A 23937-nucleotide genomic window follows, 5' to 3' on the forward strand; every position below is an offset into this window, starting at 1 on the left:
GAGGATCTGGAGAGAAGAATGGTGTGCCAAGCTTGTAGCGTCATACCCAAGACTTGAGGCTGTAATTGCTGAAGGTGCTTCAACAAAGTACTGAGTAAAGGGTCTGAAAACTTAACTAAATGTGATTTAATTTTTTTCTTGTTAAGAAATTTGCAAAAATTTCTTAAAACCTGGTTTGCTTTGTCATTACGGGGTATTGTGTGTAGATTGATGAGGGAGGAAAAAATACATTTTAGAATAAGGCTGTAATGTAACAAAATGTGGAGAAAGTCAAAGGGTCTGAATACTTTCCGAAGGCACTGTACCTCACCCCCTCAGTCCTTATTGCTTAATAATAGCACTAAACCGCTCTATCCCCAGTCTGTCTTCTGAGAGAGGTTTCATCTGGAAGCTGAGTAACATTCACTGGTCTAGATGGGACTTCCTCTGAACGCCCTAAATACCATCTCCACTTTCCTCTGCTCAAATGCAGATGATGATGGGTCTCATTGTGATAGCAGCACTTGGTAAAAGGCCTGATGGACAAAATAAAAATGGAAATACAGGCTACACTGAAAATAAGGCATGGATTACAGCAATGGTTTGAGGCAGAGGATGGGGAGACGGTGAACTATAGTGGATTATAGACTCACATCGACCATCCAGTTTCTCTGGGCTCCCAGTTACTGACTGGTGTTGTGGCTAGAAACAGGGTTTGGTTTATTTGGTGTATCACAAGAAAATGGGAAAGGATTCAATGGGGTTACAAGATAAAAAAAAAGGGAATGACTTATTTTAACCAAGGTCAAAAGGTCACTGGGGTATGTGCATCCTACCTGTAGAGAGTGGGCTGAGGGGCGTAGGTGCTCCTTCTTGTCCTCGCGGGCAGGGAACAGGGACTTGAGCAGCTTGGGCATCTGCGGCACCAGGGCTTTGACTGAAAGATAAGAGGCAGCAAGCCCTGAACGACCTGAGGGGAGAACCGGTGAGAGGAGGAGGAGGAAGAAAAGATGAGGAGCAGCAGGAATAAAAGATGGAGAGGAGGAAAAGAGGATGGTGAGGAGGATTGGAAAGTAGGGGAAGTATGAGAGATTAAGACAGGAAGTTGAAAAGCAAGCCCAGGAAATGACATTGAAAAAAGACACACAATGAAGAAAATGGCTGGACCAGGTCAGCGAGACAAGGCAAAGAATTGATTAAAATAACTGAAAATAATCAAATAAACATGATTTTAGCATGTGATAACATATTATAATCTCTGGATTATAATCATAAAAGACTGCAAATTAATCTAAATGATTAACTAACATTGGTCACACTCACATTCATTACAATGATATCACTACTGAGAAAGTGAAATCAAAGAAAGAAAAAACAGACAATGTGACTACTGTATGTAACACACTTAAAACAGTTGAAACACGAGACAACACTAGTAGACAGGACAGACAGAACCACACCAAAGGTCTACTGCACAGAAAAGAGATGACAGGAGGAGAGAGAGGGGAGAGAGAGGAGACTGAGGTAGAGTCAGCCAGTCAGCAAGGCCAGGTTAGTACAGCAGTCTCAGGGGTAGAAAGGTAGAGAGAACAATGGAGCAGGGGGAGAGGAGAGGAGGAGTCAGGCTCTTACCTTGCTCTGGGTCCTGGATCTGGTTCTGTGGGGGAGTAGTAGGGGGAGAGGAGGAGTCAGGCTCTTACCTTGCTCTGGGTCCTGGATCTGGATCTGTGGGGGAGTAGTAGGGGGAGGGGAGAGGAGGAGTCAGGCTCTTACCTTGCTCTGGGTCCAGGATCTGGTTCTGTGGGGGAGTAGTAGGGGGAGAGGAGAGGAGGAGTCAGGCTCTTACCTTGCTCTGGGTCCTGGATCTGGATCTGTGGGGGAGTAGTAGGGGGAGGGGAGAGGAGGAGTCAGGCTCTTACCTTGCTCTGGGTCCTGGATCTGGTTCTGTGGGAGAGTAGTAGGGGGAGAGGAGAGGAGGAGTCAGGCTCTTACCTTGCTCTGGGTCCTGGATCTGTGGGGGAGTATTAGGGGGAGAGGAGGAGGGGCGAGGCAGGGTGTGGCTAAACTGGGGCGAGGTCATGATGTCCTGCTGGCTCTCCCAGCGAGTCTGGCGCAGAGGAGACAGAAAAGAACAGCAGAGGGAGGTTAAAGATGTGAGGAATGATCTGTGTACTTTGGCATGTGGGGTTGTTCAGTTTGACTATTAACAGTTACACAGCTTCAACAGGGTTGTACTGACCTTGTTGTCGTCCAGATTGCAGTCAGAGGACAGGTCCTGTCTGCTGCCAGACAGCTGAAGACGACAAGGAGAGAGAGGGAGGGAAAAAAAGACTAATGTCATGACCTCATTGGCTTAAAACTATTCAATAAATCAATAGGACCCAGTAATACCCCAACAGACGATGTGCCATTTACCCTGTGGACACTGGGGGAGCTGAGACTGCGTCTGTTACCCTTCCCTTTGCCTGCCAGGTGCTCCTTCACCGCCACTTCCTGCACACACACATGAAATAAGCAACAGTACCATTAATACAAATGTGTGTTAAGCATGTGAACAGCGTTTCCTGGTGACCCCAAGGGGTTCATGTGTAGTTTTTTGTCCTAGCACTACACAGCTTTATCCAATAACCAACTCATCAGCCTTCGATTAGTTTAATCAGCTGTGTAGTCTTGGAGCGAGTTTGGGAAACACTGCTGTAGTGTGGTATGTAGTGTGGTATGTAGTGACCTGTCGTAGTCGGTCCAGAGTGAGGATGTTCTCCACAGCCAGGACACTGCGGAGGTATTTCTCTATGGCCGCCTCGTTGTCGGCCGACTTGGGGTTCTCAGCGCTGGCGGCTAGACGAGCCAACATCTCCCTGTCCTCTGAACCCTGGGCATCCTGAGAGAGAGAGTTAGTAGAGCTGACAAAAAGACAGACTCGATCTCAATTGCTAAGAAATCTCTTCCCCTTCATATGCACTGGTTGGAAAACACTACTTGACAGATGAAAACAATAAGTGGCGCCAAGGGTATCATTAGGTTGGCATTTCACCTTCTTCATATCAGTGCAACGAAAGAGAGGACGTGAGGAGAGGACAGACAGACCGTCGAGAGCTACAGAGGTTGTAGTAAATCACTACCAAAAAGAGTGATTTCCCTCCTGTCACACCCTCACCCCGGGGATGTTGGAGACCACCTCGAAGGTGACCCCACAGCCGGGGATGGTGGAGCGCGTGGACATCCTCTTCAGGAGGTTCTGAGCGAAGCCCTGTCTGCCGGGGTTCAGGTTGACACAGATCCGTTTCCTCAGCACCAGCTGCATGTCTGCCGGGTGGCTGAGCTGCACCACGCAGCGCACCGTCAGATAAACCCTCTGCTCCGGGCACGCTCCCCCGCGGCTCAGCTGGGGACACTGGTGCACTGTGGAGTCCCACGATGCCTCAGCTTTTACCTAGTGGAAGGGGTGGGGATACAGGGTCGTGTTCATTAAGGACGCAAAATTCCAGTAACTTTCCCAAAAATTCCCAGAAATCCTAGTTAATGGATTTCAGATTTCCTGCTGATTCCAGTAATGTTCCAATTTCTGGAAAATCTGGAAATATTGGGAACGTTACCGGAATTTTGCAAGGGACCATATTGGTGAAATAAGAGTGGGGGGATTAGGTGGACTTGCCCAATTAGAAACACTGGTTTTGGGTTTCCATTGCAAAGCGTTTTGCTATGCCGTGCCCTGATGCAAAGGACCCCTGGAGCTCACCTCTTCATCATAATGTTTGACGATCTGCAGGTCGAAGAATTCTTCCTCGTCCTCTCCGCTCAGAGTGGCGTCCCAACCTCCAGCCTCCGGGACCTCCAAAGCATCCTGGGAACTGAAGTCATCCGCTGGAGAGGAAAGAGAGATGACGAGGATGGGGGAGAGAGAGAGGGGGAGGTGAGAGAGATGACAAGGATGGGGGAGAGAGAGAGGGGGAGGTGAGAGAGAGGGGGGAGGTGAGAGAGATGAGGATGGGGAAGAGAGAGAGGGGGGGGAGGTGAGAGAGAGGGGGGGAGGTGAGAGAGATTAGGATGGGGAAGAGAGAGAGGGGGGGAGGTGAGAGAGATGACGAGGATGGGGAAGAGAGAGAGGGGGGGAGGTGAGAGAGATGACGAGGATGGGGAAGAGAGAGAGAGGGGGAGGTAAGAGAGATGACAAGGATGAGGAAGAGAGAGATGGGGAAGAGAGAGAGAGGGGGAGGTGAGAGAGATGACGAGGATGGGGAAGAGAGAGAGAGGGGGAGGTGAGAGAGATGACAAGGATGAGGAAGAGAGAGATGGGGAAGAGAGAGAGGGTGGGAGGTGAGAGAGATGACGAGGATGGGGAAGAGAGAGATGGGGAAGAGAGAGAGGGGGGGAGGTGAGAGAGATGACGAGGATGGGGAAGAGAGAGAGGGGGAGGTGAGAGAGATGACAAGGATGAGGAAGAGAGAGATGGGGAAGAGAGAGAGGGGGGAGGTGAGAGAGATGACGAGGATGGGGAAGAGAGAGAGGGGGAGGTGAGAGAGATGACGAGGATGGGGAAGAGAGAGATGGGGAAGAGAGAGAGAGGGGGAGGTGAGAGAGATGACGAGGATGGGGAAGAGAGAGAGGGGGAGGTGAGAGAGAAGTAAGAGAAAAACTTGAGTTAAGCGTGAAAGTGAGGATTTTAATAATTGACTTGTCACTAAACCAGTCAGAGATATTATAACACTCAAGAAGGAAAACTTACCACTGAGGTCCAGGAAAAGAACAGGGGTATGGGCCTCCATTCCAGGTAGAGGGACCCTAAAGACAAAAATGTACACAAGATTCCCTTCCTGAACAATATTTATATATATAAAAAAAGATCATTTTACATTTAAGTTTAGAACCAACTCTCCCACACACTCTTTGGTCTCTCACCACTCTGCAGGAGCTCCAGGGATGCCGCTCCCAGCTGAAGGCACCATGACGGCGTTCCTCTCCTCGGTCAGTGTCAGGCGCCATTCCAACAGCTGGGCCTCCCTCTCCACGTCATCCTCTGTCTTCTCTGTAGAGGGAGCACAACAATGTCAAAGTCTATCTTCCTCAATTCCACACAGATGTTCACCTAGATGTTCACCCAGATGTTCACCCAGATGTTCACCCAGATGTTCACCCAGATGTTCACCCAGATGTTCACCCAGATGTGTAGGCAATCAGAACATGACTATCTTCCCTAACCAGAGGAATCTGTTTCCTGCCACCACTTCCTCTCCCTCATTTGCTGTGCCTTTTGACCTGCTGCCCAAACGCCACTCCAGTAAAGGCAGTTATACTTCCTCGTTCCTCCACTACACACTGACTGCAGTGTGTGTGTGTGTGTGTGTGTGTGTGTGTGTGTGTGTGTGTGTGTGTGTGTGTGTGTGTTAGTTACCTGGCTTGCTGACCAGGGTCTGGAGGTGTTGGTCCAGGTACTCCTGTCTCTTGGTGAGAGCCGTCAACCACTGACGACGCAGACGCTCCAGATCACGCTCCTATTGGACAGAACGCACACACCGACGACCAATCAGAGCGAGGATAACAGGACCAATCAACCAGAGCGAGTGCAGGAGGGATACCGGTCAAAACAAATCACACAGAAAAAAACAAGACAGACATGACCAATCCATCACAGATCCACAGAAACAGGCACATGCATTGTAGCATCCTCTTCATTGGAGTCGTCTGAATTGATCAGATACAGTGGGGATATATGAAAGAGATATTTCAGTCAAGACAAGACAGTGAAAAGTGTTTACCTGATAGCTGTCCATCTCATCCCCCTCCATCTGTGAGACAAACAAAATACACAATTGTATTAGTCCAGAACAGACATATCGTAAATGGCATTCACAGCCATTGCCATCTTCCTGCATAGTAATGTACAGTGCATTCGGAAAGTATTCAGACCTCTTCCTTTTTCCCACAATGTTACGTTACAGTCTTATTCTAAAATGGATTAAATGTTTTCCTCATCAATCTACACACCTGACAGAGCTTGAGAGGATCTGCAAAGAAGAAAGGGAGAAGCCCCCCAAATAAAGGTGTGCCAAGCTTGTAGCGTCATACCCAAGACTCGAGGCTGTAATCGCTGCCAAAGGTGCTTCAACAAAGTACTGAGTAAAGGGTCTAAATACTTATGTAAATGTGATATCAGTTTTTCATTTTTAACACATTAGTTAAAATAAAAACCTGTTTTTGCGTTGTCATTATGGGGTATTGTGTGTAGTTTGATGACATTGTTTTTTTCCTTCATCCATTTTAGAATAAGGTTGTAACGTAACAAAATGTGGAAAAAGTCCAGGGGTCTGAATACTTTCTGAATCTGCATAGGTATGCGTCCGTGTGTGTTACCTGTACGGGTTCGTTGTTGGCCTTGGCCTGGCGTGTCTGTCTGATCTCCACACAGCCCACAGACACGGCCAGCAGCACCTCTGCTATCAGCGGCATCGTCCCACTGTCCTGCACAGACTTCACCTCCACCTGCAGACGTCTGGACTGGCCCTGGGGGGGGGGGTAGAGGGAACAACAGATTAGACATGTCTTTGGGACTGGCCCTGAGGGGAGAGGGAGGTGGTGAAGGAGAGGGATAGAGGGAACAACAGATTAGACATGTCTTTGGGACTGGCCCTGAGGGGAGAGGGAGGTGGTGAAGGAGAGGGATAGAGGGAACAACAGATTAGACATGTCTTTGGGACTGGCCCTGAGGGGAGAGGGAGGTGGTGAAGGAGAGAGATAGAGGGAACAACAGATTAGACATGTCTTTGGGACTGGCCCTGAGGGGAGAGGGAGGTGGTGAAGGAGAGGGATAGAGGGAACAACAGATTAGACATGTCTTTGGGACTGGCCCTGAGGGGAGAGGGAGGTGGTGAAGGAGAGGGATAGAGGGAACAACAGATTAGACATGTCTTTGGGACTGGCCCTGAGGGGAGAGGGAGGTGGTGAAGGAGAGGGATAGAGGGAACAACAGATTAGACATGTCTTTGGGACTGGCCCTGAGGGGAGAGGGAGGTGGTGAAGGAGAGGGATAGAGGAACAACAGATTAGACATGTCTTTGGGACTGGCCCTGAGGGGAGAGGGAGGTGGTGAAGGAGAGGGATAGAGGGAACAACAGATTAGACATGTCTTTGGGACTGGCCCTGAGGGGAGAGGGAGGTGGTGAAGGAGAGGGATAGAGGGAACAACAGATTAGACATGTCTTTGGGACTGGCCCTGAGGGGAGAGGGAGGTGGTGAAGGAGAGGGATAGAGGGAACAACAGATTAGACATGTCTTTGGGACTGGCCCTGAGGGGAGAGGGAGGTGGTGAAGGAGAGGGATAGAGGGATCAACAGATTAGACATGTCTTTGGGACTGGCCCTGAGGGGAGAGGGAGGTGGTGAAGGAGAGGGGTAGAGGGAACAACAGATTAGACATGTCTTTGGGACTGGCCCTGAGGGGGGATCAACACAAAATAGAACATTAGTGGTGAAAACAGCTGGGCCTTCCTCCTCTTACTGATTCAATCAACAATTCAGTTGGTGGACTTGACGCTTTTTCTTCTCATTGATTCTAATGTGTGTATTGTTGTGTTCCTGGTGTAAATATGTATTGGATTGTCTTTTTCATTCTGAGGTAAAGGACGATTTGGAATTCCTGATTAAAACATGAAAAAGACAGACAGAGACATAACACCTACCTGTCGTAGTTGGAATATACCTCCAGTGCGTACGTCTTTGGCAGGTATGACCTCCACAGGCATGAAGTCTCCGTTCTCATTGATCTCCAACACCTGGATCCACATCTCCAGACGACGTGTTACCTCGCTCCACCTGTAGGGGGAGACAGACAACACCAATATGGAATTTAGAAGGTTGCTTTCATGTGGAACTGGAACCTCTGGCATATGTGTCAGTGTCAACTTCTGCTGTGTTTACCTGTCCCGTAGGGTGCGCGTTTACCTGTCCCGTAGGGTGCGCGTTTACCTGTCCCGTAGGGGGCGCGCGCGCCTACCTGTCCCGTAGGGTGCGCGTTTACCTGTCCCGTAGGGGGCGCGTTTACCTGTCCCGTAGGGTGCGTGTGCGTTTACCTGTCCCGTAGGGTGCGTGTGCGTTTACCTGTCCCGTAGCGTGCGTGCGCGTTTACCTGTCCCGTAGCGTGCGTGCGCGTTTACCTGTCCCGTAGCGTGCGTGTGCGTTTACCTGTCCCGTAGCGTGCGTGTTTACCTGTCCCGTAGCGTGCGCGCGTACCTGTCCCGTAGCGTGCGTGCGCGCGTACCTGTCTCGTAGCGTGCGTGCGCGTTTACCTGTCCCGTAGCGTGCGTGCGCGTTTACCTGTCCCGTAGCATGCGTGCGCGTTTACCTGTCCCGTAGCGTGCGTGCGCGTTTACCTGTCCCGTAGCGTGCGTGCGCGTTTACCTGTCCCGTAGCGTGCGTGTCTTGGCTTGTATGATGCTGAGGTCCCAGAAGGCAGGGTTCCTGCCTGAGTCAGCCTGTCCGGCGGCAGCCTGTCTGTGTCCGTACACCTCCATGGCCACTGCCCCCTCTGTCAGATACTCTATAAACTCCTCTGTTACAGACACACCCATCTCCTATAGGGGGAGAGACGGAGAGAGAAACAGAATTAGAAAGGGCAGAAATAATAGCATAAAAAACCAAGAGGTGAATTAGCAGAAAACAGAGCATAAACACACTGTAAGAAGACTAAGAAGATAGGAAGGGTCCTAATACATAGCCTGGTTAAACGAGACTGAACGCTGTGCTCACCACTAGTTAAACCTGATTCATTCTGGGCTATTAGAGCTATCTGCAACATGACTGAGATGTGCATTTATTTTATATCCTGCTGGATTTTTTAACATTGTTGCTTTTACAATACAAGTACTTTTACCATGCCAATATGTCAGTAAAGCATTTTAAATTTAATTGGATGTCTGACCTTGCAGCTGTCAAAGACCACCATGCAGTGAGGGTCCTTGCTGCTTGGGGACGAGGCAGAGGGGTCCACCTCTGGGGCCACGATTACAGGCTCCGCCTGGTCCCAGAACGAGTATTGGCAGAAGACAAAGTTGGAAAGGTACTGGGGGAGACCTGTTGCCTGAAGAATCTTGATCTGGAGGGAGAGAGAGAGGGAGAGAGAAAGGGAGGAGGAGAGAGAGGAAGATTGGGAGGGAGAGGGAGGGAGAGAGAAAGGGAGGAGGAGAGAGAGGAAGATAGGGAGGGAGAGGATATGATTAAATATGATTTGAAAGAGAACAAGCAAACTATATTGCTTGGCATTCCAGAAGAACTATATAAAACAATTGACTTTCCTGTGTATGTGTGTATTCTATGAGTGTTCAAAACGGACTCACCATGCAGACCAGTTTCCTCTCCTGCACCTCTCCGTCGGGGCTGGTCTCATTGTCCTCGCCGCCAGCCATGCTGTCCTCAAACCCCCCCGCAACTCTCACCACCTCCACGTGTAACCTCCCAACCACCTACAAGACAACCAACGCCTGGATGAAACCATCATAACACGATTCATTCTCTGCTGCATCACATAGCGACAACGTGAGGTTTTCATTTCAGCACATCACCAAGACACCTCGTTCCTCCAAACAATCGACTCAGGACAGTCGTCAATCTAGATGCCGATTAGTTTTATCAGTGTGTTAGTGCTGGGTTGGAACACGTTGGGCATTAGGCCTGGGCGGTATACTGTATTTTACTATATACCTGTTTTGATGCACAGACAGGATTGGGTTTTTACTTTACCTTCTATAACGGTAATTGAATGTGATAGTTTACTCCGCTACTTGAGTCATCTCTCTCTCGCTCTCTACCTCTCTCTCCCTACCTACCTACCTACCTACCTACCTACCTACCTACCTACCTACCTACCTACTCCCACCCGTCACTCAAGGAGCACATGTTGTTTGACCACGAGACACTTTCGTTCAGTCTGCGTGGTCCATGCAGCCCATGTTGATGACAACGATGTTGTTTCCACTTTGATCTTAATATTCATCCACAAGCGTTCTATAATTACAATACTAGTTTGTGTTTCTTACATCTGCAAACAGCTAGTTTGTATTTTCTTAGCAAGTTGAGCTAAATCGTGTTAGCCACTAATGCTAATCAGTAGTTAACTGGCTAGCTGATAAAAGTACTGAGTCAGAGCAAACGTAGCTAGCTAATACAGCCTGATGCCAGTGCTGGTGGAGGCTTAAATCAGCATGTTGTTTGTGCAACAGTATCTTCTAAATCAAAGAGGAATAGGCTAAGCATGAATATGTTGGCTATATGAATAAAGATTTAATGTTGCCAAAGATTATAGGGTCCCCTAGGAAACACTGAACTTCACTTTGGTTTCTACCCTGTCGCAATAACTCCATGACTTTTTCAAACAGCGTGTTCAAAGTGCCCACTATTATTTATACTCCAACTATAGAATTATTATAAACATTATATTTCCATGTTTCCAAAAATTCTACTCATTAAGTAAATGTACAACTTTTATTAATCAAAAACATAAAATACTGTCAACAATTTGAAAAATACCATATGATATTTTGACCATATCGCCCAGCCCTATTGGATATCACTGGTTGAGAAACAGGGTTGTGTTAATTTGGCGACTAACAGAATAAAACAGACAAACAGGGAGGAACTACCTGAACTTCTCCAATAGGAAATGCTTCTTTTTTTTAATTCCATTTCCAAAAAGTTCTGCTACGCTGTGTCTCTAATGAATACGACTTTACCTCCCCCTTCTGGTTGATGATGGGTACTGCGTATTGCAGCTTGACGTCATAGAACAGACAGGACAGGAAGACATTGGCTACGCCGATCAGACTGTGGTTCTCCTGCTCATCAAAGAACGGGTCGGCACGCTTAAAGTAGGAACGCATCACCTGGAGAGGAGGGAGAGAGTAGAGAAGAGAAATGTGATGAGATCCTAAATGGAGCCCTTACAGTACATGTTAACTGAAGATGTGGGATTCCATTCATTTTCAAAATCAGGCGTTTCAAGCAAATACTCCGCGATAAAGCCAATCGATGCTCACTATAGGCTTCCAGACCCAAGTCGATTGGCTGTTGATACCTAGCATGCTTGCTAGCACCACCTTAAATGGCGTTTGTGTACATCTGAATGGACTAGACTCTCAAAAACAATGATTTATCACACAGGGTTCATCTTCGTTGTAGTCCAAGTTCACAGCACCACACTCACACTCGACAACGACACTGGTTGGACAGGTTACCATACACACCCATTCACCCACCCTATGCACAACCACCCTCACACACACACTCACCGGGTTGTCATCGTCGTACTCCTTCCATTCCTGGTACAGTTCTCTCATGTCCACCAGTCTGTTCTCCATCTTCTCCAGAGCCCAGATCTGCTTCCCTTTCCCCTTACGCCTCACCTGCACCGCAGGCTCACTGAGCACTGCATCACGCTGCGAGGAGGGAGGGAGGAGACAGGTGGTAAGTGTGTGTCTCTATGTGAGAGAGAGAAATAGAGAAGCGACACACTGCACCAGGTGTGTGTGTGTGAGCATGCTAATACTCGTGTGTACCTTGCGGTTGGCATTGAGGTTAGCAGCAGGTATCTGCAAAGTGACTCTGTACTCGGTGCGTTTGTCCAGCTCCTCTGCTATGAAGCCAGCCTCTTGCACCAGCAGGTTAGCTCTCACTATCTGCTCCCTCAGCTTACGCAGGCTGCGAGTCAACACCGCCTCTCTGAGGGGGGAATCATCGTCAACATCTCATTCAAACTGTACACACACACACCATCCACCCCCCAGCCACACACACACACACACACCACCCCCCCCCCCCCAGCCACACACACACACACCATCCCCCCCCCCAGCCACACACACACACACCATCCACCCCCAGCCACACACACACACACCATCCACCCCCAGCCACACACACACACACCACCCCCCCCCCCCAGCCACACACACACACACCATCCACCCCCAGCCACACACACACACACCATCCACCCCCAGCCACACACACACACACACCACCCCCCCCCCCCCAGCCACACACACACACACCATCCACCCCCAGCCACACACACACACACCATCCCCCCCCCCCCAGCCACACACACACACACCATCCACCCCCAGCCACACACACACACACCATCCACCCCCCCCCAGCCACACACACACACACCATCCACCCCAGCCACACACACACACACCATCCACCCCCCAGCCACACACACACACACCATCCCCCCCCCCCCCAGCCACACACACACACACCATCCACCCCCAGCCACACACACACACACCATCCACCCCCCCCCAGCCACACACACACACACCATCCACCCCCAGCCACACACACACACACCATCCACCCCCCAGCCACACACACACACACCATCCCCCCCCCCCCAGCCACACACACACACACACCATCCCCCCCCCCCCCAGCCACACACACACACACCATCCACCCCCAGCCACACACACACACACCATCCACCCCCAGCCACACACACACACACCATCCACCCCCAGCCACACACACACACACCATCCACCCCCAGCCACACACACACACACCATCCCCCCAACCCTGTGTTCCACACCCTCCCTCTCACCTCTCCTCGCTCCACTGCTTCAGCCTGCTCTGTGCGCTGGGTGAGTTGGACATGCTGAGTCTCTCCAGGCTGCGGTAGTGGGGCTGTCCCGGCCTGTCAGCCTGGCCCTGTGATTGGCTGGGGGCCATGCCTGTCTGTCCTACAGACGGTCTGTCCGGGTGCAGCCGTCGTCTCAGCTGTTGCAGCTCCTGTTCGTACATCAGCCGTTGTCTCTCCAGCGCCGAGCGCTTCTCCTCCTCGTGCTGCCTCTCTAGGGACTGGAGCACTGCCTGCATGGGGTCTGAAGGTGACGGACAGGGACAAGAGCCAATCAAGGACGGGGGATCCGGATAAGCAATCAATCGTGATTCATATGCGGTGTGATGGACAGAAGTTGCAGTCAATCAGTGATTCTCAACATGTTATTTGTTTCTGAAGGGCACTTATCATTAGTTCTCCCTTCCTCCTTTCCCTCTCCTTAATACACATCCCTCTCGTCGTTGTTTGTAAGGACCTGTGTGTGTGTGTGTGTGTGTGTGTGCTCACCGTTGTTGCCCAGGGCCTTCATCATGACCTCTGTCTGGGCGAACTCGTAGGAGAAGGAGACCTCGGAGGAAACCTCACTGTTGGTGTCTCCGTCGCCCTCCAGCTGTTCACTACTGCTACTGTTCTTCATCAGGCCTCCCTCACCCTCCTCTTCCTCACCACCACCCCGCGACCGCCACTTAGGCAGGTTGATCCTGTGGGGAAGAGAGCAGGAAAGGGGAGAGAGGAGGGGGGAGAGAAAGGGAGAGGAGGGAGAGCGAACAATCCAGGGGTTTCAGTAATATGGTGAATATCCAGTATAACAGATGAATTGTTTTCAAACCAGCACAAGTAGCTGAGGGAGACATTGTGATTTGCAGTATTGTCAGAACTGTCACAAGACACACACGTGTGCACACACCTGAAGAAGTGGTTGTTTCCCCACAGGATGCGGTCTCCATGGTGGAGCTGCTGAGGGCTGGTGCAAGGAGAGCCGTTCACACACGTTCTGTAACATAACCACATCATAAACACATAACCACATCATAAATACACACGTTCTGTAACATAACCACATCATAAATACACACGTTCTGTAACATAACCACATCATAAATACACACGTTCTGTAACATAACCACATCATAAATACACACGTTCTGTAACATAACCACATCATAAATACACACGTTCTGTAACATAACCACATCATAAACACACACGTTCTGTAACATAACCACATCATAAATACACACGTTCTGTAACATAACCACATCATAAATACACACGTTCTGTAACATAACCACATCATAAATACACACGTTCTGTAACATAACCACATCATAAATACACACGTTCTGTAACATAACCACATCATAAATACACACGTTCTGTAACATAACCACATCATAAACACACGTTCTGTAACATAACCACATCATAAAAACACACGTTCTGTAACATAACCACATCATAAACACAAGTTCTGTAACATAACCACATCATAAATACACACGTTCTGTAACATCACCACATCATAAACACACACGTTCTGTAACATAACCACATCATAAACACACGTTCTGTAACATAACCACATCATAAACACACGTTCTGTAACATAACCACATCATAAATACACACGTTCTGTAACATAACCACATCATAAATACACACGTTCTGTAACATAACCACATCATAAACACACGTTCTGTAACATAACCACATCATAAATACATGACCTCATCATAAACACACGTTCTGTAACATAACCACATCATAAACACACACGTTCTGTAACATAACCACATCATAAATACACACATTCTGTAACATAACCACATCATAAAAACATGAACGCTTAAGAACACACGTTCTGTAACATCAATAAATTAAACCACAAGAAGATTACCATACAGTTAGCTCCTTCAAGCAGGCAGTGGCTGGTGGGAGAAGCTATAGGGCTCATTGTAATGGCATAAAAACAGATGTTTGATGAGTTTGATTCCTTTCCAGCCATTACAATCAGCGCGTCCTCCTATAGCTCCCCCCACCAGCCTCCTCTGCAAGCAGGCCATGTAATCCCTAAGGGCCTAAAGGCAACATGACATCATCCTTATCTGGAAGCAGAGAAGTCATGAGGTGAGGAGTGACAGTGGGCTGACCAGGATCATCATCCTGATGATGTGGACATTGAGATGATATTGATGACTAAGCTGGTGAACCGTGACTCCTTGTGGGGTGCGAGGTGCCAGCGGGCAAAATATGACATTTTTTACAACCAGATTTCAACCTGTTGGTTGTAGAGACGCTATTTTACCTAGTTTTGCCCCACTGGGAATTGTGATGATGGAGACGAAGAGTAGTGTTCTATACGTACCTTGAGTTCCTGTGAGGAGTGAGGACCACCCGTTGGTCAGCTGTGATGTCTATGATGCAGTGTTCAGCCTGAATACCCATCCCACACAGCTGGATGTCCTGGGAGTCTGCTGAACCAACCTTAGTGTGCTCCTACAGTACACAACAACACATGGTCACACACAATGTTACAATGGTGTGTGTGTGTGTGTGGAAGCATACGTGCATGCACCATTGTGTGCGCGCGTACCTTCAGGTAGTAGACAAGCAGTTCGTTGAGAGCGGGGTCAGCGTTGAGGTTGACTAGGAAACACTTGTCTTCTCCCACTCTGATGCCAGACGACTGGAGAGAGATGCCCAGGGACTCCAACTGTTTCTGCCGCTCCTACAGGCCATACAACAGAGGAACTATTGATCCAGCCTCCAGACTCCACTTAATTAGGGCACACTTTTCAAAACGTTGTGCAACAGAAAATGAAATTAAGCATTTCTTATTGGACAATTTCAGAAACTCCCCGTTTCAGACGGTTGTCTTCTGTTTCGTACCTAATGAACACAACCCAGGACAGAATGTACAAAGGTGTGTTGTGTACCTGTGCGATCTCCTCCGTCTTGCGTAGCTTCTCCTCCCAGGTGACGGTCATCTCCTGGATGAGTTTTTCAGACTCCTCCAGCCTCTCCTTCAGCTCTGGGGCCTTCATAGACTGGATAGGAGACAAGAAAACACTCTTTCCATCTCTACAAGCAGGAAACATGTAGAAGTCCATGTCACCGATGTTCTGGTTAAAAAGGCTTCATACAACCAAATTACAACCAACAGGTACCTGCTACAATCAGATGAAGACATTGTTTTCTGGATGCAAAAAAACATCCTTATACGACCACAACGCAACCTTAACATGACCAGATTTGCCAGCTGGTATAGCCAGGTTCTTTCTCCACCATCCATCCTTACCCTGGACTGTCAGTTATCTCCCTCTTCCCCCTCTTTCTCTACCCCTCTCTACCGCCCCCTTTCTCCCCCACCTTTTCTCCCCCCACCACCTCTGCCTGTGTCAGCTGGTCCCGTAGTTTCTCCCCCTCCTTCCTTCCTCCCCCCACCACCTCTGCCTGTGTCAGCTGGTCCAGTAGTTTCTCCCCCTCCTTCCTTTTCTCCCCCCTACCTCTACCTGCTGGTCCCGTAGTTTCTCCCCCTCCTTCCTTCCTCCCCCCCACCACCTCTGCCTGTGTCAGCTGGTCCCGTAGTTTCTCCCCCTCCTTCCTTTTCTCCCCCCCACCTCTACCTGCTGATCCCGTAGTTTCTCCCCCTCCTTCCTTCCTCCCCCCCACCTCTACCTGCTGATCCCGTAGTTTCTCCCCCTCCTTCCTTCCTCCCCCCCACCTCTACCTGCTGATCCCGTAGTTTCTCCCCCTCCTTCCTTCCTCCCCCCCACCTCTACCTGCTGATCCCGTAGTTTCTCCCCCTCCTTCCTCCCCCCCACCTCTACCAGCTGGTCCAGTAGTTTCTCCCCCTCCTTCCTCCCCCCCCACCTCTACCAGCTGGTCCCGTAGTTTCTCCCCCTCCTTACTTCCTCCCCCCACCACCTCTGCTTGTGTCAGCTGGTCCCGTAGTTTCTCCCCCTCCTTCCTTTTCTCCCCCCCACCTCTACCTGCTGATCACGTAGTTTCTCCCCCTCCTTCCTTCCTCCCCCCCCACCTCTACCAGCTGGTCCCGTAGTTTCTCCCCCTCCTTCCTTCCTCCCCCCCCACCTCTACCTGCTGATCCCGTAGTTTCTCCCTCTCCTTCCTTTTCTCCCCCCCACCTCTACCAGCTGGTCCAGTAGTTTCTCCCCCTCCTTCCTTCCTCCCCCCCCCCACCTCTACCAGCTGGTCCAGTAGTTTCTCCCCCTCCTTCCTTTTCTCCCCCCTACCTCTGCCTGTGTTAGCTGGTCCCGTAGTTTCTCCACTTCCTCTCGGAGCTCCCTGATGATGCGTGCGTTGGGGTCCTCGTTGACGACAGCGTGGTTGACGATGCTCTTGGCCCGGTCGGCGTAGCGCAGCGTGGACAGCGTCTCGTCGTAGTTGTCTGCTGCCGGGCTCACCGTGGCCACCATGGCCGTGCGGCTGTTACCGCCCAGGCTGTCCTGGAGACGAGGAAGAGAGAGAGATGAGGGAGAGACGAGGGAGAGAGAGGGAATGAAAGAGGAAGATACAAGGTCGTCAGAACCAAATCTTCAAATGATTGTAGGGACAGAAGCGTTCAAATCTCTAAAGGAAACAGGAAGATAAGCCTCCATCCCTCTCATGTTGAGCGGAGCGAGAGAGAGAGGGAGGACCAGAGAAGTTATAGTAAGAGCAGGGAAAAATACAAAATGTGTGTCTCTTACCTTTAGCAGCCATGTTAGCACAGAGTCTCTGTAAGGGACAAATTTGGTCTTGTTTTTCCCACATCCCTGTTCTGCCAGAGCAGATATGACCAGGCCTAGAGTAGTCAGAGACCTGCAGAGAGACACAACAACCCACTATCATAACAGGTGGCATATTTGCTAAGTGAAAAGTGTCCATCTTTGTTTAAAAGGGGAACTAGAACACTTGGTGCTGTGTGTGTGTGTGTGTGTGTGTGTGTGTGTGTGTGTGTGTGTGTGTGTGTGTGTGTGTGTTCTCATTGAGGTGCGGGTGCGTTATCAAAGTGCTTGGTAACATACTTGTTGATGTTGCTCCCCTCCTTCATCCTCTCTCCAGTAGCGCCAGTCTTAGCTGCTCTCTCACTGCCAGCCAGGTCTACCAGACTCAGCTTACTCACCTTCTCACCACTCGTCTACAGAGGGGGAGAGGCGAGAGAGAGAGATACAAGGAAGGGGAGAGCGGATAGAAAGTCATCTTGGTAGATTTGATTTTTGATAACATCCTTCATTTTAAACTGTTAAAATGACTCCAATCCTGCACATTGCATAAACCTCCGGAATGCAAACACATCAAAGATTTCCCATCTCATCCCAGTCATTTCCATGCAGGCTACAACCATCATGTCTCCCTGCTCTAACATAAAGGTCCAGGAAGGATAATATATATATGAAAGGATTCATTAACCAGGTATTCCTATGGAGAACAGAGGCCAAAAGCCACACACAGCGAGGCAGAGATAGAGAACGAGAGAGAGTGCGAGGAGAGAGTGCGAGGAGAGGGAACGAGAGTGCGAGGAGAGGGAACGAGAGTGCGAGGAGAGGGAACGAGAGAAAGAAGAGAGGGAACGAGAGAAAGAGGAGAGGGAACGAGAGAAAGAGGAGAGAGAACGAGCGCATGCGATTAAGAGATAAAAAGAGCAAGAAAGAGCGCGTACGAGAGCGAGGAGAGAGAGAAAGAGAGAGAACAAGAGGGCGTGCGACAGCGTGTGAGAGAGAAAGCGAGCTGGAGAGAGGCTGGAGTAACAATTGTTCTTTGTGATTTACAATGTTAGCTGCAGGGGTGGAGCTTCACTCACTGTATTTGTGTGTGTGTGTGTGTGTGTGGTGTGTGTGTGTGTGTGTGTGTGTGTGTGTGTGTGTGTGTGTGTGTGTGTGTGTGTGTGTGTGTGTGTGGTGTCCTTATCTTAAATAAGGTGTGTGCATTAAGGACTGGAGCTTGACTGGGAGAGAGAGAGATAATGGAGATAAGAGAGTAGGGGAGGTAGGGACGAGAGAGAGAGAGAGAGAGAGAGAGGGGGAGGTAGGGACGAGAGAGAGAGAGAGAGAGAGAGAGAGAGAGAGAGAGAGAGAGAGAGTAGGGGAGGTAGGGACGAGAGAGAGAGAGAGAGAAGGGGAGGGTAGGGACGAGAGAGAGAGAGAGAGAAGGGGAGGTAGGGGCGAGAGAGAGAAGGGGAGGTAGGGGCGAGAGAGAGAAGGGGAGGTAGGGGCGAGAGAGAGAGAGAGAGAGAGAGAGAGAGAGAGAGAGAGAGAGAAGGGGAGGTAGGGGCGAGAGAGAGAGAAGGGGAGGTAGGGGCGAGAGAGAGAGAGAGAGAAGGGGAGGTAGGGGCGAGAGAGAGAGAAGGGGAGGTGGGGAGGGATGAGAGGAGGAAGGAGAGATCGTGTAAGAGGAAGAACAGAGAAAATGCATGAATGCAGTAGTGGAAGGAAAGAATGTGAGAATTTACGCTAAATATATAGAAAGAGAGAGATGGGGTGAGTGAATGATTTGAGCAAGAAATGATAGAAAGAGATGGGGGTAGAGAGACAAAGGACAGCGGGGGCAGAGGGGGTGTGTGCATTATGGTGTGTGTGTGTGTGTGTGTGTGTGTGTGTGTGTGTGTGTGTGTGTGTGTGTGTGTGTGTGTGTGTGTGTGTGTGTGTGTGTTACGTCCGGCGTCGTGCTGAGTGGGAATAGAGCGGGCAGAGATTACAGTGAGTTGTGAAAACAAAGGCTGCCCTTGTCCCCAGAGAGAGCGAGGAGAGAGAGAAGAGCGAGAGAGGAGAGAGAGAGGAGAGGGGAAAAAAGCATAAAACAGGGTGGACCTGAGTCAAAAATGATTTGAAGTATTTGGCTGATACCTCATTAAATGTGGAATTCAGTATATTTTAAACTCTTAGGTCATCTAGTTGAGTAACAATCTTGCAGGATTTGTCCCTAGTATTTGCCTACGGTTTAGTTAATGTGCACTACCAAAGCAACATCTCAGAGACATTCAGATTACTCTCTGTCACCAGGCCCCTGTGAATTTGCATAGGACTGAGTTTCCATGGAGATTAGTAAAGGGAGGATAAAGCCAAGTGAACCTCAGCAGAAATAGGAGGCCCAAAGACGCTCTTGCTCTTTATCTCACTGTGTGTGTGTGTGTGTGTGTGTGTGCGCACACACACACACTGAGGCAGACAGCCTTTATTTGTGCATCAGTTTAAATGATCAGACTCAGACTATATTTAACTCTGTTTCCATTCCACCACAGGTGCACCTGGGGCTGCGTTCAGCAACACAACAAGGTATCAAACTGTTACAGCCTCCAAAAGGGAGGCTCAGTCAACAATGTGCAACACTTTAGATCAGGGATGGGACTCTTTGATGGGGGGGGGGCACAACAAAACTGAAAGTATCATGAAGGGCTGCAGTGGCTTAAGGGGTCGGCTACCGACATCCATACCACACATGCAGTCACAGCTGGCCCTAGGGTTTTGGGGGCCCTAAGCACCACCCACATCAAGATCATTTTTACTTCATTTACTGCAATTGTAAACATTTTGCCATGGGGTGTAGAGAACATGTATCAGTTTGTTTCAATTCTACACATATGGGGTTAGAGAGCAATGTTTGCAGTTTTTAATACATCTGAGTGACTGACTAACAAATCGATGGGGGTCATCCAGTCGGTAATTCAACCATGATTACTAAACTCAGGGGAAAAAAAGAAAGATCCTCGCACTGTCAACTGCGTTTATTTTCAGCAAACTTAACATGTGTAAATATTTGTATGACCATAACAAGATTCAACAACTGAGACAAACTGAACAAGTTCCACAGACATGTGACTAACAGAAATGGAATAATGTGTCCCTGAACAAAAAGGGTCAAAATCAAAAGTAGCAGTCAGTATCTGGTGTGGCCACCAGCTGCATTAAGTACTGCAGTGCATCTCCTCCTCATGGACTGCACCAGATTTGCCAGTTCTTGCTGTGAGATGTTACCCCACTTTTCCACCAAAGCACCTGCAAGTTCCCGGACATTTCTGGGGGGAATGGCCCTAGCCCTCACCCTCCGATCCAACAGGTCCCAGACGTGCTCAATGGGATTGAGACCCGGGCTCTTTGCTGGCCATGTCAGAACACTGACATTCCTGTCTTGCAGGAAATCACGCACAGAATGAGCAGTATGGCTGGTGGCATTGTCATGCTGGAGGGTCATGTCAAGATGAGCCTGCAGGAAGGGTACCACATGAGGGAGGAGGATGTCTTCCCTGTAACGCACAGCATTGAGATTGCCTGCAATGTCAACAAGCTCAGTCCGATGATGCTGTGACACACCGCCCCAGACCATGACGGATCCTCCACCTCCAATCCATCCCGCTCCAGAGTACAGGCCTCAGTGTAACGCTCATTCCTTCGACGATAAACGTGAATCCGACCATCACCCCTGGTGAGACAAAACCACGACTCGTCAGTGAAGAGCACTTTTTGCCAGTCCTGTCTGGTCCAGCGACGGTGGGTTTGTGCCCATAGGCGACGTTGTTGCCGGTGATATCTGGTGAGGACCTGCCTTACAACAGGCCTACAAGCCCTCAGTCCAGCCTCTCTCAGCCTATTGCAGACAGTCTGAGCACTGATGGAGGGATTGTGAGTTCCTGGTGTAACTCAGGCAGTTGTTGTTGCCATCCTGTACCTGTCCTGCAGGTGTGATGTTCGGATGTACAGATCCTGTGCAGGTGTTACACGTGGTCTGCCACTGTGAGGACGATCAGCTGTCCGTCCTGTCTCCCTGTAGCGCTGTCTTAGGTGTCTGATAGTACGGACATTGCAATTTATTGCCCTGGCCACATCTGCAGTTCTCATGCCTCCTTGCAGCATGGCTAAGGCATGTTCACGCAGATGAGCAGGAACCCTGGGCATCTTTCTTTTGGTGTTTTTTAGAGTTAGTAGAAAGGCCTCTTTAGTGTCCTAAATTTCCACAACTGTGACCTTAATTGCCTACCGTCTGTAAGCTGTTAGTGTCTTAACGACCGCTCCACAGGTGCATGTTCATTAATTGTTTATGGTTCATTGAACAAGCATGGGAAACAGTGTTCAAACCCTTTACAATAAAGATCTATGAAGTTATTTGGATTTTTACAAATTATCTTTGAAAGATAGGGTCCTGAAAAAGGGACGTTTCTTTTTTTGCTGAGTTCAGACAGACAGAAAAAAATGCTAATTGACCGACATGAGAGGAAAAACTGTTGATGCACAACCACATTTCTACATTGCACCTTGTACATTCTACTATTCTAACTCTCAAAGGTAAGTTGAGACCCGACTGAGTTTTTTGGGGGTAATTGATCTGCGGGCCTACAGCGGGCCTACAGCGGGCCTACAGCGGGCCTTACAGCGGGCCTTACAGCGGGCCATCCCTTCGTTAGATTAACTGCCTGCGTTACATTCGTTAGGAAGAGTGTTCCCAAACATTCTGAAATGTGTTTAATTTGAATTCGCTTTTTTGAAATACTGATGTGGATAATAACATAACTGTCCTTATGGGGATAATAGAGGTTCACGTGTCTGTTCTAGCCTTAATTGAGCCTTATTTGACCCAAACTAGAATCAACTGTTCCAGGCTTTCTTTTTACCTGAACTGGAATCAACTGTTCCAGCATTTCTTCTTACCTGAACTGGAATCAACTGTTCCAGCCTTTCTTCTTTTTTTTTCTCAACTAGAATCAACTGTTCCACTCCTGCATTATTCACCCTGTGTGCTTCCGATATAATGCAGGGAGACCAGGGTTGGGTGATCAGGTGACACACGCACAGACACAAGCTCGCAACACACACACAAACATACAGTCCCAGGGCTGGATGACCAACCAGGCGTGGATAAAACAGGAGCAGGCTAACACAGCAGATCAGCTGACATCAAGACAGACAGAGAGAGCACTTCATTACTTATTTACAGGTTTCCTGGAGGCTGACATCACTAGCTAGTTCCTGAACAGTAGGAACTAGGGCTGACTGACAGGACAGACAGTCTCTCTGGGACACTACTACCCTCAGTGACCTGGTTCAACAGTGCTTTAGAACTAGAGGGAGACAGAGTGACATGACGAAGATGCAGTAGTCACAAAACATTACAGCAGTCGACTAAGATGTTATGGGGGAGAGGTTGGATTGACCGTTGCGTAACAATCAGTTGGAGAGTGTGTGTGTGTGTGTGTGTGTGTGTGTGTCTTACCCCAGACTGCAGGTCTTTGAGTGTGTGTGTGAGGATGATGTTGAAGACAGCGTGAGATCTGCTACTCTCCTCGTTCATGTTGGTGGCGGCCACCGTACGAGACTTATTCCCCTCCGACATCAGAGACTCAATGTCCTAGAGAAAAGATAGGAGAGAGGGAGGGATGGATGGAGAGAGGGGACAAGGATGGAAGGCCGGGGGGAGGGAAGAAGAAGAGGAACAGGGGACAGAAGGCATGAGATGGGGGGATGGAGATAGGGTTGGAGGGAAGAAGAGAGAGAGGAAGGAAGAGAGAGAGAGATAGATAAATAAATACTTTTCTCCAGAAAAAGCAACCCTCTTGAGCAGGGCTAAATAGTAGCTTACCACCGATATGTGAACAGCTGTCAAAGTCATTAGCCACAGTAAGCCTTGAATCCAGGGAGTGTGACGTGAGAGTGTGTGTGTGTAGTCAGCCTTCAAGTCAGTGTGTTGATTAAATAAGTGTGTGTGGTTAACTCTTTTTGACAGAGCTCTCAGCTACCACACCCCTCACTACGCTCTCCTCTACACACCAACCCAGAACATGAACATTTCACATCATTTATTTACCATCATATCAATTCTGTTGTTTAGGAATCCAGAATAAAGGTCAAATCATCAGTAGCATGGTCATATCAGTAGTCATTCTACTAGTGATGATAGTGGTGTAGTGTACCTTGTAGCTGGCTACAGCCAGGCGTGACAGGCCGTCCACGTATGGCCCCAACACCTTGTGCTCCCTCACTCTAAGAGCCTGCCTGCTCCTGGGGGGGACACATATCAATGTGGTTAACTACAAAAACAGTCATCATGCTTCCATGTTCTATCAAAAAACTTTTTTTAATCATCTGAAATAGTATTTTATTTGAGATGTATCCCACTACGCCAGGGTCGTGCATCAGCAGCCACTCAATTAGCCCATGTCAGTAAACATTGTTTTAGACTGGTAAGAGTCTAGTGGCAGTCACTCAATTAGCCCATGTCAGTAAACATTGTTTTAGATTGGTAAGAGTCTAGTGGCAGTCACTCAATTAGCCCATGTCAGTAAACATTGTTTTAGATGGGTTCGAGTATAGTGGCCAGCTGTCTAAACTAGGTGTAAGCATGGTCCAATTACTT

The 23937-nt window shown here is 49.1% G+C and overlaps 1 protein-coding gene across 7 annotated transcripts in view; it reads right to left on the minus strand.

The window, feature by feature from the left end:
* Positions 1-23937, minus strand: part of LOC115172815 (kinesin-like protein KIF13B) — a 74315-nt gene that overhangs the window by 10332 nt on the left and 40046 nt on the right. For 6 of the 7 annotated variants that reach the window (XM_029730594.1, XM_029730593.1, XM_029730590.1 and 3 more), the window contains 30 exons: positions 23495-23582; positions 22798-22932; positions 17622-17734; positions 17304-17415; positions 16848-17060; positions 15531-15641; positions 15188-15322; positions 14960-15090; positions 13502-13588; positions 13102-13295; positions 12577-12856; positions 11522-11684; positions 11255-11401; positions 10700-10849; positions 9308-9433; positions 8893-9066; positions 8373-8545; positions 7655-7787; positions 6331-6480; positions 5736-5765; positions 5372-5471; positions 4879-5005; positions 4706-4761; positions 3719-3843; positions 3137-3412; positions 2708-2860; positions 2395-2472; positions 2219-2272; positions 1972-2086; positions 816-949 (listed from right to left, as the gene is read on the minus strand). In XM_029730594.1, the coding sequence (XP_029586454.1) occupies positions 816-949; positions 1972-2086; positions 2219-2272; positions 2395-2472; positions 2708-2860; positions 3137-3412; positions 3719-3843; positions 4706-4761; positions 4879-5005; positions 5372-5471; positions 5736-5765; positions 6331-6480; positions 7655-7787; positions 8373-8545; positions 8893-9066; positions 9308-9433; positions 10700-10849; positions 11255-11401; positions 11522-11684; positions 12577-12856; positions 13102-13295; positions 13502-13588; positions 14960-15090; positions 15188-15322; positions 15531-15641; positions 16848-17060; positions 17304-17415; positions 17622-17734; positions 22798-22932; positions 23495-23582 (4063 nt within the window). The remainder of the gene's footprint in view (positions 1-815; positions 950-1971; positions 2087-2218; positions 2273-2394; positions 2473-2707; positions 2861-3136; positions 3413-3718; positions 3844-4705; positions 4762-4878; positions 5006-5371; positions 5472-5735; positions 5766-6330; positions 6481-7654; positions 7788-8372; positions 8546-8892; positions 9067-9307; positions 9434-10699; positions 10850-11254; positions 11402-11521; positions 11685-12576; positions 12857-13101; positions 13296-13501; positions 13589-14959; positions 15091-15187; positions 15323-15530; positions 15642-16847; positions 17061-17303; positions 17416-17621; positions 17735-22797; positions 22933-23494; positions 23583-23937) is intronic. The other variant, XM_029730595.1, reaches the window with a different exon arrangement.

The sequence above is a fragment of the Salmo trutta genome, chromosome 33 (assembly GCF_901001165.1).
Source record: "Salmo trutta chromosome 33, fSalTru1.1, whole genome shotgun sequence".
Classification (NCBI taxonomy): Eukaryota; Metazoa; Chordata; class Actinopteri; order Salmoniformes; family Salmonidae; genus Salmo; species Salmo trutta.